This window comes from Leucopleurus acutus (genome assembly GCF_964270905.1).
Source record: "Leucopleurus acutus genome assembly, chromosome: 1".
Taxonomy (NCBI): domain Eukaryota; kingdom Metazoa; phylum Chordata; class Mammalia; order Artiodactyla; family Delphinidae; genus Leucopleurus; species Leucopleurus acutus.
In genome coordinates this window covers 153,046,293-153,064,155 of record NC_139142.1, presented here as the reverse complement: position 1 = coordinate 153,064,155, position 17,863 = coordinate 153,046,293, and the positions used below count along the sequence as shown (strand labels likewise).

At 40.5% G+C, this 17,863-nt stretch overlaps 1 protein-coding gene across 1 annotated transcript; it reads right to left on the bottom strand.

Annotated features, from left to right (window-relative positions):
• Positions 1-10,319: 10,319 nt before the first annotated feature.
• Positions 10,320-15,932, bottom strand: LYSMD4 (LysM domain containing 4). Its single transcript, XM_082839595.1, has 2 exons — positions 14,871-15,932; positions 10,320-12,770 (listed from the first exon to the last, which is right to left on the bottom strand). Exons 1-2 carry the CDS (start codon positions 15,150-15,152, stop codon positions 12,159-12,161), a joined length of 894 nt encoding a protein of 297 aa, XP_082695721.1. The 5' UTR covers positions 15,153-15,932; the 3' UTR covers positions 10,320-12,158.
• Between the last annotated feature and the right edge of the window lie 1,931 nt (positions 15,933-17,863).

Here is a 17,863-nt window from a genome sequence, read left to right as displayed (position 1 = left end):
AATGGATTAAAGACGTAAATGTAAGACCAGACACTATAAAACTTTTAGAGGAAAACAGAGGAAAAACACACTTCGACATAAACCACAGCAAGATGTTTTTGACCCACCTCCTAGAGTAACCGAAATAGAAACAAAAATAAATGGGACTTAATTAAACTTAAAAGCTTTCACACAGCAAAGGAAACCATAAACAAGACAAAAAGACAACCCTTAGAATGGGAGAAAATATTTGCAAATGAAACAACAAAGGCTTGATCTCCAAAATACACAAACAGCTCTTGGAGCTCAATATAAAAAAACCAAACAATCCAGTTAAAAAATGGGCAGAAGACCTAAATACACATTTCACCAAGGAAGACATACAGATGGCCAAGAGGCACATGAAAAGATGCTCAACATCACTCATTGTTAGAGAAATGCAAATCAAAACTACAATGAGGTATCACCTCACACCTGGTCAGTATGGCCATTATCACCATTATCAAAAAAGCTAGAAACAATAAATGCTGGAAAGGGTGTGGTGAAAAGGGAACCCTCCTATACTGCTGGTGGGAATGTAAATTGATACAACCACTATGGAAAACAGTACGGAGGTTCCTTAAAAAACTAAAAATAGAACTACTATATGAACCAGCAACCCCACTACTGGGCATATACCCTGAGAAAACCATAATTCAAAAAGAGACATGCACCACAATGTTCACTGCAGCACTATTTATAATAGTCAGGACATGGAACCAACCTAAATGTCCATCAACAGATGAATGGATAAAGAAGATGTGGCACATATATACAATGGAATATTACTCAGGCATAAAAAGAAATGAAATGGAGCTATTTGTAGTGAGGTGGATGGACCTAGAGTCTGTCATACAGAGTGAAGTAAGTCAGAAAGAGGAAAAAAAATTCCATATTCTAATGCATATATATGGAATCTAAAAGAAGAAAAAAATGGTACTGATGAACCTAGTTGCAAGGAAGGAATAAAGAGATAGACATAGAGAATGGACTTGATGACATGGGGTGGGAGTGCCAAGCTGGGGCGAAATGAGAGTAGCATCGACATATATACACTACCAAATGTAAAACAGTTGGCTGGTGGGAAGCAGCAGCATAGCACAGGGAGATTGGCTCGGTGCTTTGCGATGACCTAGAGGGGTGGGACAGGGAGGATGGAAGGGAGGCTCAAGAGGGAGGGGATATGGGGACATGTGTATGTATATGGCTGATTCGCTTTACTGTGCAACATAAACTAACATGGTATTGTGAAGCAATTATACTCCAATAAATATCTATTAAAAAAAACAATGAAGCCCTACCATATAGAATAGAGAACTATATTCGATACCTTGTAATAAAACAATAATAGAAAAGAATATGAGAAAGAATATATATATATATATATATATATAACTGAATCACTTTGCAGTACACAAATATTGTAAATCAACTGCACTTTAATCAAAAATTAAGAAGAAAACAAATAAATAAAACTTTTAGGCCAGGAATAATATATTCAAAATACTGAAAGAAAAAACTTTCAGCCAAGAATTCTATACCCAGTAAAGCTGTCCTTCAGAAATAAAGGAGAGACAAAGACTCTCCCAAACAAACAAAAGCTGAGGGAGTTCATCACCACTAGACCTGTCTTACAAGAAATGCTAAAGGAGTTCTCTGAGTGAGAGTAAAAGGACACATATTAACATCATTAAAACATAGGAAGGTAACATAAAATTCACTGGTAATGGTAAATATATAGTCAAAGTTAGATCCTGTAATATGGTAATGGCATGTAATTCACTTGCAGCTCTAGTTTAAAAGTTAAAAAACAAATGTAGTAAAAATAACCATAACTACAATAATCTGTTATTGGTTTACACAATATAAAAAAATGTAAACTTTAACATCAATAACCTAAAATGTGAAGGGGAGAAGTAAAAGTGTAAACTTTAAAAATCCTATAAAAGTTAAGTTTTCGTCAGTTTAAAAGAGTGTTATAATTTTAAGATATTTTATGCAAGCCTCATAGTGATCACAAGGGAAAAACCTATCGTAGTCACACAAAAGAACATGATAAATAAGTCAAAGCATAATGGTACCAAAAGACACCAAAACATGAAAAAAGACAGAAAGCAGGATAAGAAGCAAGGAAAAATGGATCTACAAAACAGTCTGAAAACAATTAATGAAATGGCAATAGTAAGTCCTTACCTATTAATAATTCCTTTAAACATAAATGAATTAAACTCTCTAATCAAAAGACAGAATGACTGAATGGATAAAAAACAAAAACAAGATGCTTACTTTAGCCTTAAAGACACACATAGACTGACAGTGAAGGGACAGAAAAAGATATTTCAAGTAAACCAAAACCAAAAAAAAAAAAAAAAAAAAGCAGGGTTAAACTAAAAATAGTAAAAAGTGACAAAGAAAGTCATTATTTAATGATAAGGGCTCAATCCATCAAGAAGATATGAAATTGTAAATATTTATGCACCCAATATCAGAGCACCTAAATGCATAAAGCAAAAACTAACGGAGCTAAAAGGAGAAAGTACAGCAATGCAATAATAGTCACAGACTTTAATATCTGAATCACAATGGACAGATCATTCAGACAGAGAATCAATAAGAGCAGATTTGAATGATGCTATATATGGATCTAAGACATATATAGAGAACATTATATCTAACATCAGAACACACATTCAAAGCACCCATGGAACATTTTCTAGGAAGACCATCTGTTAGGTCACAAAACAAGTCGTAGCAAGTTCAATAAGAATGAAATCACACCAAGTATTTTCTCTGAATACAATGGTATAAAACTAGAAATCAATTACAGGAAGAACACTGGAAAATTCTTGAATACATGGAAATTAAACAACACTCTCCTGAACAACCAATGGTACAAAAGAGAAATTAAAAGAGAAACAGAAATTTCTTGAGACAAACCAAAATGGAAACACAACATACCAAAATGTATGGGATGCAGGGAAAGTAGTTCTAGAGGGAAGTTCATAGCAATAGACACCTACATTAAGAAATAAGAAAGAGCTCATATAAACCACCTAAATTTACTCCTCAAGGAACTAGAGAAAGAAGAGTAAATTAAGCTCAAAGTTAGTAGAAGGAAGGAAATAAAGATTAGAGGAGATTAAATGAAATAGAGACTAAAAAGTTAACAAGAAACTAAGAACCAATCACAAGCACTGAAATTGAAACTGTGATTAAAAATCTTCCAACAAAGAAAAGCCCAGGACCAGATGGCTTCACAGGCGAATTCTATCAAACATTTAGAGAAGAGCTAACACCTATCCTTCTCAAACTCTTCCAAAATATAGCAGAGGGAGGAACACTCCCAAACTCCTTCTACGAGGCCACCATCACCTTGATACCAAAACCAGACAAGGATGTCACAAAGAAAGAAAACTACAGGCCACTATCACTGATGAACATAGATGCAAAAATCCTCAACAAAATACTAGCAAACAGAATCCAACAGCACATTAAAAGGATCATACACCATGATCAAGTGGGGTTTATTCCAGGAATGCAAGGATTCTTCAATATATGCAAATCTATCAATGTGATAAACCATATTAACAAACTGAAGGAGAAAAACCATATGATCATCTCAATAGATGCAGAGAAAGCTTTTGATAAAATTCAACACCCATTTATGATAAAAACCCTGCAGAAAGTAGGCATAGAGGGAACTTTCCTCAACATAATAAAGGCCATATATGACAAGCCCACAGCAAACATCATCCTCAATGGTGAAAAACTGAAAGCATTTCCACTAAGATCAGGAACAAGACAAGGTTGCCCACTCTCACCACTCTTATTCAACATAGTTTTGGAAGTGTTAGCCACAGCAATCAGAGAAGAAAAGGAAATAAAAGGAATCCAAATCGGAAAAGAAGAACTAAAGCTGTCACTGTTTGCAGATGACATGATCCTATACATAGAGAATCCTAAAGATGCTACCAGAAAACTACTAGAGCTAATCAATGAATTTGGTAAAGTGGCAGGATACAAAATTAATGCACAGAAATCTCTTGCATTCCTATATACTAATGATGAAAAATCTGAAAGTGAAATCAAGAAAACACTCCCATTTACCATTGCAACAAAAAGAATAAAATATCTAGGAATAAACCTACCTAAGGAGACAAAAGACCTGTATGCAGAAAATTATAAGACACTGATGAAAGAAATTAAAGATGATACAAATAGATGGAGAGATATACCATGTTCTTGGATTGGAAGAATCAACATTGTGAAAATGACTCTACTACCCAAAGCAATCTACAGGTTCAATGCAATCCCTATTAAACTACCACTGGCATTTTTCACAGAACTAGAACAAAAAATTTTGCAATTTGTATGGAAACACAAAAGACCCCGAATAGCCAAAGCAATCTTGAGAACGAAAAAAGGAACTGGAGGAATCAGGCTCCCTGACTTCAGACTATACTACAAAGCTACAGTTATCAAGACGGTATGGTACTGGCACAAAAACAGAAAGATAGATCAATGGAACAGGATAGAAAGCCCAGAGATAAACCCATGCACATATGGACACCTTATCTTTGACAAAGGAGGCAGGAATGTACAGTGGAGAAAGGACAGCCTCTTCAATAAGTGGTGCTGGGAAAACTGGACAGGTACATGTAAAAGTATGAGATTAGATCACTCCCTAACACCATACACAAAAATAAGCTCAAAATGGATTAAAGACCTAAATATAAGGCCAGAAACTATCAAACTCTTAGAGGAAAACATAGGCAGAACACTCTATGACATAAATCACAGCAAGATCCTTTCTGACCCACCTCCTAGAGTAATGGAAATAAAAACAAAAATAAACAAATGGGACCTAATGAAACTTCAAAGCTTTTGCACAACAAAGGAAACCATAAACAAGACCAAAGGACAACCCTCGGAATGGGAGAAAATATTTGCAAATGAAGCAACTGACAAAGGATTAATCTCCAAAATTTACAAGCAGCTCATGCAGCTCAATAACAAAAAAACAAACAACCCAATCCAAAAATGGGCAGAAGACCTAAATAGACATTTCTCCAGAGAAGATATACAGACTGCCAACAAACACATGAAAGAATGCTCAACATCATTAATCATTAGAGAAATGCAAATCAAAACTACAATGAGATATCATCTCACACCAGTCAGAATGGCCATCATCAAAAAATCTAGAAACAATAAATGCTGGGGAGGGTGTGGAGAAAGGGAACACTCTTGCACTGCTGGTGGGAATGTGAATTGGTTCAGCCACTATGGAGAACAGTATGGAGGTTCCTTAAAAAACTACAAATAGAACTACCATATGACCCAGCAATCCCACTACTGGGCATATACCCTGAGAAAACCGAAATTCAAAAAGAGTCATGTACCAAAATGTTCATTGCAGCTCTATTTACAATAGCGCGGAGATGGAAACAACCTAAGTGCCCATCATCGGATGAATGGATAAAGAAGATGTGGCACATATATACAATGGAATATTACTCAGCCATAAAAAGAAACGAAATTGAGCTATTTGTAATGAGGTGGATAGACCTAGAGTCTGTCATACAGAGTGAAGGAAGTCAGAAAGAAAAAGACAAATACCGTATGCTAACACATATATATGGAATTTAAGAAAAAAAAAAATGTCATGAAGAACCTAGGGGTAAGGCAGGGATAAAGACACAGACCTCCTAGAGAACGGACTTGAGGTTATGGGGAGGGGGAAGGGTGAGCTGTGACAGGGCGAGAGAGAGTCATGGACATACACACACTAACAAACGTAGTAAGGTAGATAGCTAGTGGGAAGCAGCCGCATGGCACAGGGATATTGGCTCGGTGCTTTGTGACAGCCTGGAGGGGTGGGATAGGGAGGGTGGGAGGGAGGGAGACACAAGAGGGAAGAGATATGGGAACATATGTATATGTATAACTGATTCACTTTGTTATAAAGCAGAAACTAACACACCATTGTAAAGCAATTATACCCCAATAAAGATGTTAAAAATAAATAAATAAAATAAAAAAAAAATAAGAAACTAAGAGCTGTTTCTTTGAAAAGATAAACAAAATTGACAAATCTCTGGCTAGACTAACCAAGGAAAAAAGAAAGGACCCAAATCAATAAAACTACAAATGAAAAAGGAGACATTACAACTGATACAAAGATATATGAAGGATCATAAGAGGCTACTACAAACAATTATATGCCAACAAACCAGACAACCAAGAACAAATGGAAAAATTCTTAGAAACATACAACCTACCAAGACTGAATCAGGAAGAAATAGAAAATCTGAACAGACCAACTATTAGTAAGGAGATTAAATTAGTAATCAAAAATCTCCTAACACAGAAAAGCCCAGATGGCTTTTCTGGTGAATTTTACCAACCAATTAAAGGGGAATTAATGCCAATCCTTCTCAAACTATTCTCAAAAATCAAAGAGGGAAAACTCCCAAACTTATTTTACATGGCCAGCATAACCTGTCCTGAAAAGGACACTAAAAGAAAAGAAAACTACAGATCAGTGTTCCTGTTAACTACAGATGCAAAAATTCTCAATAAAATATTAGCAAACTAAATTCAGCAGCACATTAAAAGGATCATTTACCATGATCAAGTGGGATTTATTTCAGGGACTGAAAAATGTTTCAACATTCACAAATCAATGTGATACACCTCATTAATGAAATGGATAAAAATCATGTAATCATCTCGACAGATTCTGAAAAAGCATCTGACAAAATACAACATCTGTTCATGATAAAAACTCTTAACAAATTAGGTATAGAAGGAACATACCTCAACATAACAAAGACCATATATGACAAGCCCACAGATAATATCATGATCAATAGTGAAAAGCTGAAAGCTTTTCCTCTAAGGTCAGGAACAAGACAAGGGTGTCCACTCTCAAAACTCCTATTCAATATAGTACTGGAAATCCTACCCAGAGCAATCAGGCAAGAAAAAGAAATAAAAAGTATCAGAAGTGGAAAAGAAGAAATAAAAATGTCAATACAAAATTCTAAAGACTCCACCAAAAAACTGTTAGATTTAATGAACAAATTCAGTAAAGTTCCAAGATACAAAAGTAACAGTAGTGTTTCTATACACTAACAATGAATTATCTGAAAAAGAAATAAAGAAAATGATCCCATTTACAGTTGCATCAAAAACAATAAAATACTTAGGAATAAATTTAACCAAGGACATGAAAGATCTCTACACTGAAAACTATCAAAACAAGACATCAATGAAAGAAACTGAAGTAGATACAAATAAATGCAACGCTATCCTGTGCTCATGAATTGGAAGATTTAAAAAATTTCCATATTACTTAAAGCCATCTATAGATTCAATGCTATCCCTATCAAGATTCCAATGGCATTTTTTACAGAAGTAGAAAAAACAACACTAAAATTTATACAGAAGCACAAAAGACTCTGAATAGCCAAAGCAATCCTGAGAAAGAAGTACAAAGTGGGTAGCATCACATTTTCTGATTACAAGCTATATTATAAAGCTACAGTTATCAAAACAGTACGGTAGGGCTTCCCTGGTGGCGCAGTGGTTGAGAGTCCACCTGCCGATGTTCATGTCCCGGTCCAGGAAGATCCCACATGCCGCGGAGCGGCTGGGCCCGTGAGCCACGGCCGCTGGGCCTGCACGTCTGGAGCCTGTGCTCTGCAGTAGGAGAGGCCACAACAGTGAGAGGCCCACGTACCGCAAAAAAAAAAAAAAAAAAGTATGGTAACGGCATTAAAACACACACCAATGGAACAGAATCAAGAGCCCAGAAATAAACTCAGTGATATACAGTCAAGCAATATTTCACAAGGGAGCCAAGAATACTCAATGGAGAAAAGACAGTCTTTCCAATAAATACTGCTGGTAAAATTAAATATTCACATGCAAAAGAATGAAAGTAGATGCCTATCTTACACCACACACAAAAATTAACTTGAAATGGATTAAAGACTTGACTGTAAGACTAGAAATGATAAAACTCCTAGAAAATAATATAGGCAGTAAGCTCTATGATATCAGTCTTTGCAATGATTTTTTGGATATGACAAAGCACAAACAAAATAAAAAATAAACAAGTGGGACTACATCAAAAAAAAAGCTTCTGCACAGCAAATGAAACCATTAACAAAAATGAAAGGATAACCCACAAAATGGGAAAAAAATATTTGTAAACCATATATCTGATAAGAGGTTAGTATCTACAATATATAAACAACTTGCAACTCAACAGCAAAAAATAAATAAGTAAATAATAATAATCTAATTAAAAACGGGCAAAGGACCTGAATAGACATTTCTCCAATGAAGAAAGATATGAAAGGCCAACAGGTACATGAAAAGCTGTCACCATCACTAACCATTAGGGAAATACAAACCAAAACCATAATGAGATACCACTTCACACCAATCAGAACGTCTTAACATCAAAAGGACAAGAGATAATAAATGCTGACAAGGATGTGGAGAAAAGGGTACCCCTGTGTACTGTTGGTGAGATTATAGATTGGTACAGCCACTATGGTGAACAGTATGGAGGTTCCTCAAACAATTAAAAAACAGAACTACAACATGATACAGCAATTCCACTTCTGGGAATATATCTGAAGTAAATGAAAACACTATGTCAAGGAGGTATCTGCACCTCCATGTTCATAGCAGCATTCGTTTACATGGAAACAACCTAAGTGTCCATCAAGGGATGAATGGATAAAGAAGTTGTGATACATACACACACACACACACACACACACACAGATGTTATTCAGCCATAAAGAAGGTGGAAATCCTGGGACAACACAGACAGATCTTAAAGGCATTATGCTAAGTGAAATAAGTCAGTCAGAGAAAGACAAATACTGTATGATCTCATTTATATATGAAACCTAAAAAAAAGAAAAAAACCAAACTCGTACAAAAAGAGATCAGATTTGTGGCTACCAGAGGCAGGGAGTGAGGTGGAGGGGAAATTGGAAGATGTGGTCAAAAGGTATAAACTTCCAGTTATAAGATAAATAAGTACTAGGGAAGTAATGTACAACATGATGACTATAGTTTACACTGTTATATGGTATACATCAAAGTTGTTAAGGGAATAAATCCTGAGTTCTCATTACAAGGGAAAAAATTTTTTCTTTTTTTTTTTTTTTTGTATCTACATGAGATGAAGGATGTTAACTAAACTTGTGGTAATCATTTCACAGTGTATCTAAGTCAATTCGTTATGCTGTACATCTTAAACTTATATAGTGCTGTATGTCAATTTTATCTCAATAAAACTGGGAAAAAATGTTAAAATCCCCTTTATAAGCCATCATCTCAGGGCGCATAGCATTCTCCCTCAAACTCAGGCTTTCACAACTAATTCAGAGGCAATGTAAAGAACTAGATTGCTGAGGAGGGGCTGTTTCATGGCTGTGGCTGGGTAGTCCTGCTCTGGGTGACCCTGAGGCTTCTGCTTCGTTTCTGCAGCCTTGTCTCCCCAGAATAAAATGGGAGCATCATTTGCCTGATGACAGATTCCCTAGGCTTTTGCAATATTAGGCACTACAGTTCAACAAAAAGGACTGAAGACTATCTAACAAATCTAATTATTCCTTTACAACATTAACTCCCAAAACACGCTAAAAATGCAGTAAAATACATAGAAAATGAGCTCCATGGTATCTCTTATGTATACCTAAAACAATTTTAATATTTATTTATTATTTGGCTGCGTCAGGTCTTAGTTGCAGCACATGGGATCGTTTCTGTGGTATGCAGGATCTTTTGTTGTGGCACATGGGCTCTTCTTTGCAGTGCCTGGGCTCAGCAGTTGCGGTGCACAGGCTCTCTAGTTGTGGCATGTGAGCTCCAGAGCATTCAGTGCAGTGTACAGGCTCTCTAGCTGTGGCGTATAGGCTCCAGAGCGTGTGGGCTCAGCAATTGCAGCACACAGGCTTAATTGCCCCCCAGCATGTGGGATCTTAGTTCCCCAACCAGAGATCGTGTCCCCTGCATTAGAAGGTGGATTCTTAACCACTGGACCACCAAGGAAGTCTCCTTAATAAAAGTTTTAAAGTATGTTATGCAGACCAATCAGCAAGACTGTACTTGTTACTACCTGTTCTTCACCTGCTGGGGTAACCTTGGGCCCAAGCCCTGGACAGGCCTCATCCCTTGGATATGGACACTTCCATTTTCTCCAACATCATCCCACATCTTTTAACTCTGAATTACCAGCTCCCTTATTAAAAAGGAGGAATCAATTTTCCTTCACAGAAGAAATTATTTTATTCCATTTGAAAAAAAGTATACAGATATTCATTCTTTGCCTGGCAAAAGTCATTTTCTCATGAGAGTCTGAGTCCTGCGTGGCGAATTTAATGGTGACAAATGGTTAGAGAAACCTGTGGCCCTCAGGGGCACAGTGCACACAAACGTTTGGCTGGAAAAGCATTTACATGATCAAAACATTTCCTGTAGCAAAGGCTGATAAGTTCATTTTATCCTGAAGACCATTTGCTTTTGAAGAAAACATTTAATTTTGAAGATAATTTAAATTTGCTAATTGAATCCAGGGCAACATAGTTTTTCACATAACTGAGAGGAGAATGAAACTGGAAGCCCATCTCAGGTACTTCTTCGCCACATTCCCCTCCTCTTACATGATGAGCTCTTTTAAATTGATCTCTAGGCTGAATGTGTCAAATGCCTTAAACCTGCCTAAAACCCAAGAGCAGCATGTTTTCCTCCCTGGAGACAGACCTCCCTAAGGCTGAGCCACCAGCCACCCTGGCCAATTTCCACTCCTTCAAGGGACCGAGGCAGGCTCCTGCCCTCACCCCATTCACCCTTGCTCCACCAGCAAGGTCTCAGAGGCCAACCCATGCCCTCCACGAGCCTCTGAACTTAGCACCACTGCTGCCTTGTCATAGAAGGAGACGGGCAAACCCCCAGGCCACTCTTTTTATGGTCTTCCACAGCAAGGGTCACCTCTAGGCCCTCCATTAAGTGTTCAATATTTTAACATTATGAGCTACACTGTATTCACTCAAGGAAAAGTGACTGAGCACCGTTCCTGTTCTGTGGCTCTAGAAGTCCTAAGGATGGAGTCAAGGAAGCAGCAGAAAGCAAGCCCATTCTCCCTGTACCACTCTTCCAGACACATATAGGGGCCAGCAAAAGCTGGATTGATGACTGTTCAGCCTTAGAAGTGTCACATGTTGGGACCTCGGTGAGAGGCACTCATCCTTCTCCCTATACCTACTCCACTCCAGACACTGACCAGAAAGAGCTCCTTCCAAGAATGCTGACTTGGGGGCTCCAGTTAGCAATCACTGTGGAAATGCTCCTCAGGTGAAACAGGGCCATGGCCTCCAAATGTCCTGGCCAGGAAGTGCTTAAAACATGCCTGCGTGTCAGATTAAGGAGCTCTAAAATTACAAGGAACAGAAGTGCTATTTATTCAGTATTATAGCAATTTAGATTTAGGGCTTTTTAAATTCTAGATATGACATTGCCTCAAAAAGGCTGTCTGAGGGGGCAAATGTGAAGCAGGGCTTATTACAATGTCATGTGTCACACTCTGAAACAGGGTGACATCCCATCTCTATTGCACAATACCTTTGTTGGGGGGGACACAAAACTTCATTTGTCACAGCCAGTCACTCCTCCACAGCAGGCAGGGGACAAAGCAAACATCCAGACAACCAAAGCTGATACCACGGGCTCCCATACTGCAGGTCCATCTGCCAAGGCCATTCATCTCCCTCCAAGCATGTCCAGCTTGGGGACCTACACAGTGCTATTGTGAAGACACTCATGGCCAGTCCACTAAATGCCTTCAAGGAACAGCATCTGTCATGTGTAAATGTCTCTCCTGCCGCTCCTGTTTAGATGTAGGAGGTTGAGGACGCTGGTGTTTTGGCTCCCGCAGCCTTGGATTAGGCGAGTCTATTCCCCATGATGACTGTGATTGACATGATGGTGGCTTCTGAAAACGTGTCCATATGTCACAGAAAAAATGCAGCACGCTAAGATATGGCCAGTGTCGACTGATGCACATTAGGAGCCCAAGTGCTAAAGCTGCCCTGATTCCTTAGAAACAACAAGAGCTAGTTCTTCCCGTGGGTGGTCTGACTGAACTGGCTGTCTGAAGAGGGGATGGTTGGCAATGGAATCGCTAATTTGGGGGATTGCCCTAGAACTGCACTCACTGCCATCGAGCCATTAGGGACAGCAGTTGTATTCAAGATACTAGGGATCTCACTAGTAGTTTGTATTTTAAAATAGACCAAATAAAACACTGGTAAAACAATTCCAATCAGAAGCATGATAAAAACAGCATTCCACCTCTGAATTCCACAGTCTGCACCGTTTGTAGGTATCTTCGGAGGAGTCGGAAGCAATGGCTGACTGGAGGTCTCTATGCAGCAACTTTCACTCAAAAAGATTTCTGACTGCACTGTATGCTCAATATTCTGGTCAATGCCCTTAAAGAAATCCGTCAGTGTGTTAGACGAGGCACCGGCACTGACAGCTGCTCTGTCTGGGTCTGGCTGCTCCTCGAAGGTCACTCTGGTCTCTGTAGATGAGCTCAGGAGGGGTCTGAGTTCTTTGTGGGTCTCTGTTAGTATCCCGTGGTTTTTCACTGGAATCTTAACAGATTTCAAAGCATATAAGTCTTGTTCTCTGATGAAGTTGTTGACTTTCTTGATATCTGCAACCTAGGGAAGCCATGAAGACAAACATCACGAAATGATGTAAAGCTCCTTAAAACTAATATCCAAAAAGTGGTGCTTAACCTTTCTGCGTGATGGTCCAAGCCCACACAGCTTAAGAATCTGATGAACACTGGAAAACTGTACCTACACACAAAATTTAGTTTAGGCTGAATAACTTCGTTTTTTTGGCTTTAACTCAGCCTTAATGTATAGCTTAATCATAAGATTTTTTTATAGACTTACAAGTTTGAACAACTCAAGATTAGTTTTGGAAAAGACTTTGTTTGTTTAAAGTGTGCCTTCAACAAAATGCTTTTAGGTGAAACACATCATGGTAAAAGAAGGCTGTACCCTTTCTACATTTAACTTTTGAGAAAACAGTGCCCCCATCTGGGTGACTCTCTCCTGCATCAGAACTTAATTTAGTAGCTGTAGTAGACATTAGCATTCAGCAAACACAAAGCCTCAGCCAGCTCTACAAACACTAGAACCTAGTTCACCTGTAACAACATTTTAAAAGGTGTGCCCTCATGATTATACGACGTTTTCTTCCCCAGAAGCACTGTATGGCCTATAAACTTATTTTTAAAATAAAAGCTACCTAGAGTTAATTCACTTCAAGGATTTCACAACACTTCTTTTCACTAAAAACATGCAGAGAATATGCATCAACTTGAAAACTATAGATTGAAATCTTCTATTCCAATATTAGGACTTGAGGAGAAAGGAACACGACTGTGAGTTTTAAAAAGTAACAAAGTTTATGACAAATTCCTCTCATAATCAAACCTTAATTTTTAAAAAGTAGGGGGAAATATAAGTCAAAGATAGATCCTCCCTCAAGTTATTGTTTGAAAACTTACCAAAAGCATCAGAGATGGACTCTAAGGTTCTAACTCCTAAGTCCACTTAAACTAGAGTGTAAATACAGCCAACAGACTTTATTCAAATCAATCATCTTCATTATTTTCATTACTTAGCAAGTGCTTTTATCATTTAATTGAATTGGGGTGGTGGACATTTTTAATTTATTATATCCCGAAACTTAAGGTGCTTGAGATATTTTTGTTTTTGATCCTAATAAACTAACATTAAATTTATTTACTTCAAATAGGAAAACTAATCACTTCTTAGATACATTATATAGTCCTTTTGGATTTATTAAACATCACTGTTCCAAGAAGCCCACTGCATCTATTCAGGTCTTTGTAGGAGAGGATTCAGTTTTCAACCCTTGCTCGATAAACCATATAGTATGTCTACAGAAGCTGATTATAAGAGTCAAATATAAATCTCAGTACAGTTTACAGACCACTATGTGTCCCTGGAGACCAGTTTATTTCCCTGGGAAACAACACCTCCACACAACATGTTGAGTCATTTGATCCTTGTTAGGTAAATGACAGACCCTTCAAGGATGAAAAGATTTTTTTAAATAAGTAGCTTATATAGCCTTAGAGAAAGCCATAGTAGCAGCACAGTGCTAGCAAATTGAAATAGTTTCTATCTAGGAGAAAATGCAGCAATTCAATAAATACCTTCCTACTTACTTTGCCATTGTTAATCACGCTGAATGCTAAAAATATAATTAAAGAGAGAAACAGGGTTATATAGATACACAGCATACAAAGGATAGATCATGCAGTTCTAAAAGAGAGAAGGCAAAACTTTACCAATCAAATAAGCTAAAACCAGCAAGAAAGGTTTAGAAAAAGAAAAGTAGTAAAAAAATAAAGCAAGCATACCAAAGAAATCTTGGATAAACTCTGCGTGGCATCTCTGGCCCCATTAGGTCTTAAATAAAATGTGCTCAAAAGGAAAAAGGTTTCAGAATTTCATTTTGGAGGGACAAGGAAGAGGTGCAGAGAGGGAACTGCCCTGTCACCTGAAATTCCTGACTAATTCCCTCTCTCTCTGAGGAACGGAAGGTACTTCCACCTGCCTTCCATCTCTAGCTAGACAGGGGTATCTTTTACTCTAGAGCAGGCTTCTTCCAACCACCTCTGGGGTCAGAAAGGGTCCCCACCCTTCAGTGAGCTCCTCTGTTCCTCTAAACACAGGGGCTGAAGGGCAGGTGGCGCCTTCACCTGTGGAGTTTCTTACTTTGCAGCCATACTGAAGAGCGAGTTTGTTGAGGCTGTCCTCCTGGGCCAGCTCCCGCTGCAGCAGCACCACGTCCCCTGCTCCTGGCTGGTGAGGGTGGTGGGCACCCTTCTTCTGGCGCTCCTTGCCCCGGGGCCGCAGAGCTACTTGGTGGGACTCTTCCTCAGAGGAGTCCCCGGAGTCCCCAACACCATTCTCAAACATGTAAATGTGGCTGGTCGGAGTCCTACAGACCATGGCTGGGCCTTGGAAGGTCTTGGCTAACACTTCCTTCTGCCTCATTTTCTTAACTGAAAACCAAACCCCAGGGTTAATTCCACACAAGGCATATTCATTCCTCTGTGGCTACACTGAAGATAAGTGTCTTCTTGTTAGAGATGACTCCTTTCCCTAATATAAATACTCAACACATACCATCGGCACAAAAAATGTCAAAACGTGTTTACGCTGGCTGAGATGAAGGGAGAGAGACAGGCAAATAAATACACTCTTTTTTTTCTAATTGCATACTTTTTACGCAGAAAACAAGAGAGTCCTCTTTCTTCTCCCCTTATTCCTCATCCATAGCTACGTCTCCCCAAAACCCACATATGCCGATAAACAACTTCTCTTTTCGGTCCCAGAGTAGTAAAGAAGCAGCTGGGATCACTGCGATGAGAGGTGAAGACTGTTCCCAACTTCCTTCCTTGCACAGACCCTTTGTACAAAAAAATTCTTGCTCAACACTTCAAGCATTCCAAAGTAGCTTCACTTAAGGTCAAGACTAAGGTCACTTACTTAGAAGAACAATGAGACTAAATAATCTTGATTTTGAAACGACTTGAATTATATAACATGTGAGGCAAGCTGGGGGAAGATTTCTGCCAAGCTAAGAAATTCGTCCGGTTTCTCACAGGTCCCTTGGCCTTCAGAACCTCCCCGTGTCTGGTTATTTTCACTTCCCGGCCAGTGCGGAAGCCACAATACAAGCCTTTCCCCTCTCCAAGTTGCTCGAATGAACTTCCAGAAATGAAATCTCCAACCCGGGAACGAAAGCCTCAAAAAGAGTTGGCTCCGGGTTTCTTCGGAGCCAGGAAGAGATGCGGCCCCCTCGGGACAGCGTGGCCACGGAGCGACCCCCCCCCACCTCGCCCCAGCCCCCTCCCCGCACTCCGGGGGCTCCGCCGGCCCGGATGAGGGAGGGAGGAGGCGGCTCTCCGGGTGCCCGAGGGTCACCTGCGACGGCCCGAGCTCGGGCGGACCCTCCCGTCGAAGCTCAGCGCCTGCCAGGAGCCCCGGCGGCTCGCAGGCCTCAGTTTCCCTCGGAGCTCCTTCCGCGAAAGGGAGCTGACTATAAAAAGCGAGAGCGGCCCGCCTCTATGCTTAGACGGGTGGGGCCCCAACATTCCACAAAGGCACGACCTCCGACCTCTGACCTCCACCCCAGAAATCTCGGGGCAGTCCTCGACGGTCTGGGACGCTGCACCTCCAGCTGCAGGACGCTGACCTCAGAGACCCAGGAGTGGCGGCTCGCCACCCAGCCGACGAGCTGTGCGACGCCGCAGCACCGCAACAGGCGCACGCAATTCCCCCTCCCACAAGCCGGGTACCTCAGCGTCCGGGATCCGCCGAGACCGATCGCAGCCGCCGCTGCTGCGCCTGCCGATTGGCTGCGGAAATCAGCAGGTTCCCGGGGGCGGGGACGGCGAGGCAACCAATGAAATCAGCGGTGGGCAGGGACTGGGACGAGCCGGGCAGTGCTGAGAGGTCAGCACAGGACCTGCGGGGAGCGAGGCCCCGGGGGCGGGGCCGGGGCCGGGGCCCTGGGTCTGGGGCGGGGCCTCAGCTCCTGGACTGACGCTTGCCACACCCGCCCGCCTGCAGCTGCTGCACCGGCTAGTTCTGGCTCCAGTTTGTGCCTCTGCTCTCTCTCCCAGCTTTCCGCTGAGCCTCGGCTTTTTCACCCCGCCCTATGTCCATGGTCTGTAACGAGAGCTCAGATACCCAGTAGAGTCGGTGTCACCAGCTGAGGCCTCCGGCGGAAAAGGAGCCCCTCTGGCTCGGTCTAGGAGGGTGAGGGGTCTCCGCATGCTGAGCCATCTCTGGCCAGAACACAGGAGGAGTTTGCTTCGCCGCGCCCCGCCCAAGAGGATAAAAAAGAAAAGTCCACCAATGTAAAACACTGAACCACGCAAACACGGACCAAGGAAACATAATTTATCAAGTGTCAGATGGCAGAGGACTCCTTAAGCTTAAACGTGCTGGATGAACTCTTTCACACACTAAAGCACAAAAGTTTAAAACTGCAAAAGATTAAAATCCTTAATTGAGAGAGACCTCATTGAATTAATAAGAAACACACTAAGATTCCGGTAGATAAATAGATGAAAAGCATTGAGTACACAATTCTGCAGAAGCAGAACACAAATGGCTATCAGGGAAGAGAAATTAACCCTCACTAGCAATCAAATTAAACCACAAAGCAAAAGGATTAAAACAGTAAGATCTCAGAAACCCCTTCTATGGCTTTCCATCCCACTTAGAATAAAAGTCAAGTTCTTTATCTTGGCAGACAAAGTCCAGGGTGGTGTGAGGGCTCCAACACAATCTACCTGTTCCTTTCAGCTATGCCCCACTTTTCTCTGGCCTTTAAACACCCAGATCTCCCACCTCTGGCCCTTCACAGGAATGTCCTTCTCTCAGCTGCTGGCATGGCTAGACCTTCTGACCCTCAGGCCTCAGATAAGTCACCTTCTCAGCAGGTGTCCATCCTATATACATGTGTGCTCCCTCCGTGTTCTGGCAGATCAATTTGTTTCTTCATTGCACTTCCCACTTAATTTACTTGTTTTATTGCCAGAATCCTCCTGCCCCTAATTATCATCTCTGTTTTGCTCACCACTCCCAATGCCCAACTCTGCTTGCACTTAGTAGGTGCTCATTAAGTAGTGGTTCAATAGGAGAGACATTAAGTGACCTCAGTAAAGTACACAGGAAGGAAGTAACAGCACCAA

Coding starts and splice junctions, on each gene's coding strand:
- LYSMD4 (XM_082839595.1), bottom strand. CDS start 15,152: ATGAGGCAGAAGGAAGTGTTAGCCAAGACCTTCCAAGGCCCAGCCATG. Junction 12,771..14,870: donor CTCTTCAGTATGGCTGCAAA/GTAAGAAACTCC, acceptor TGGCTTCCCTAG/GTTGCAGATATCAAGAAAGT.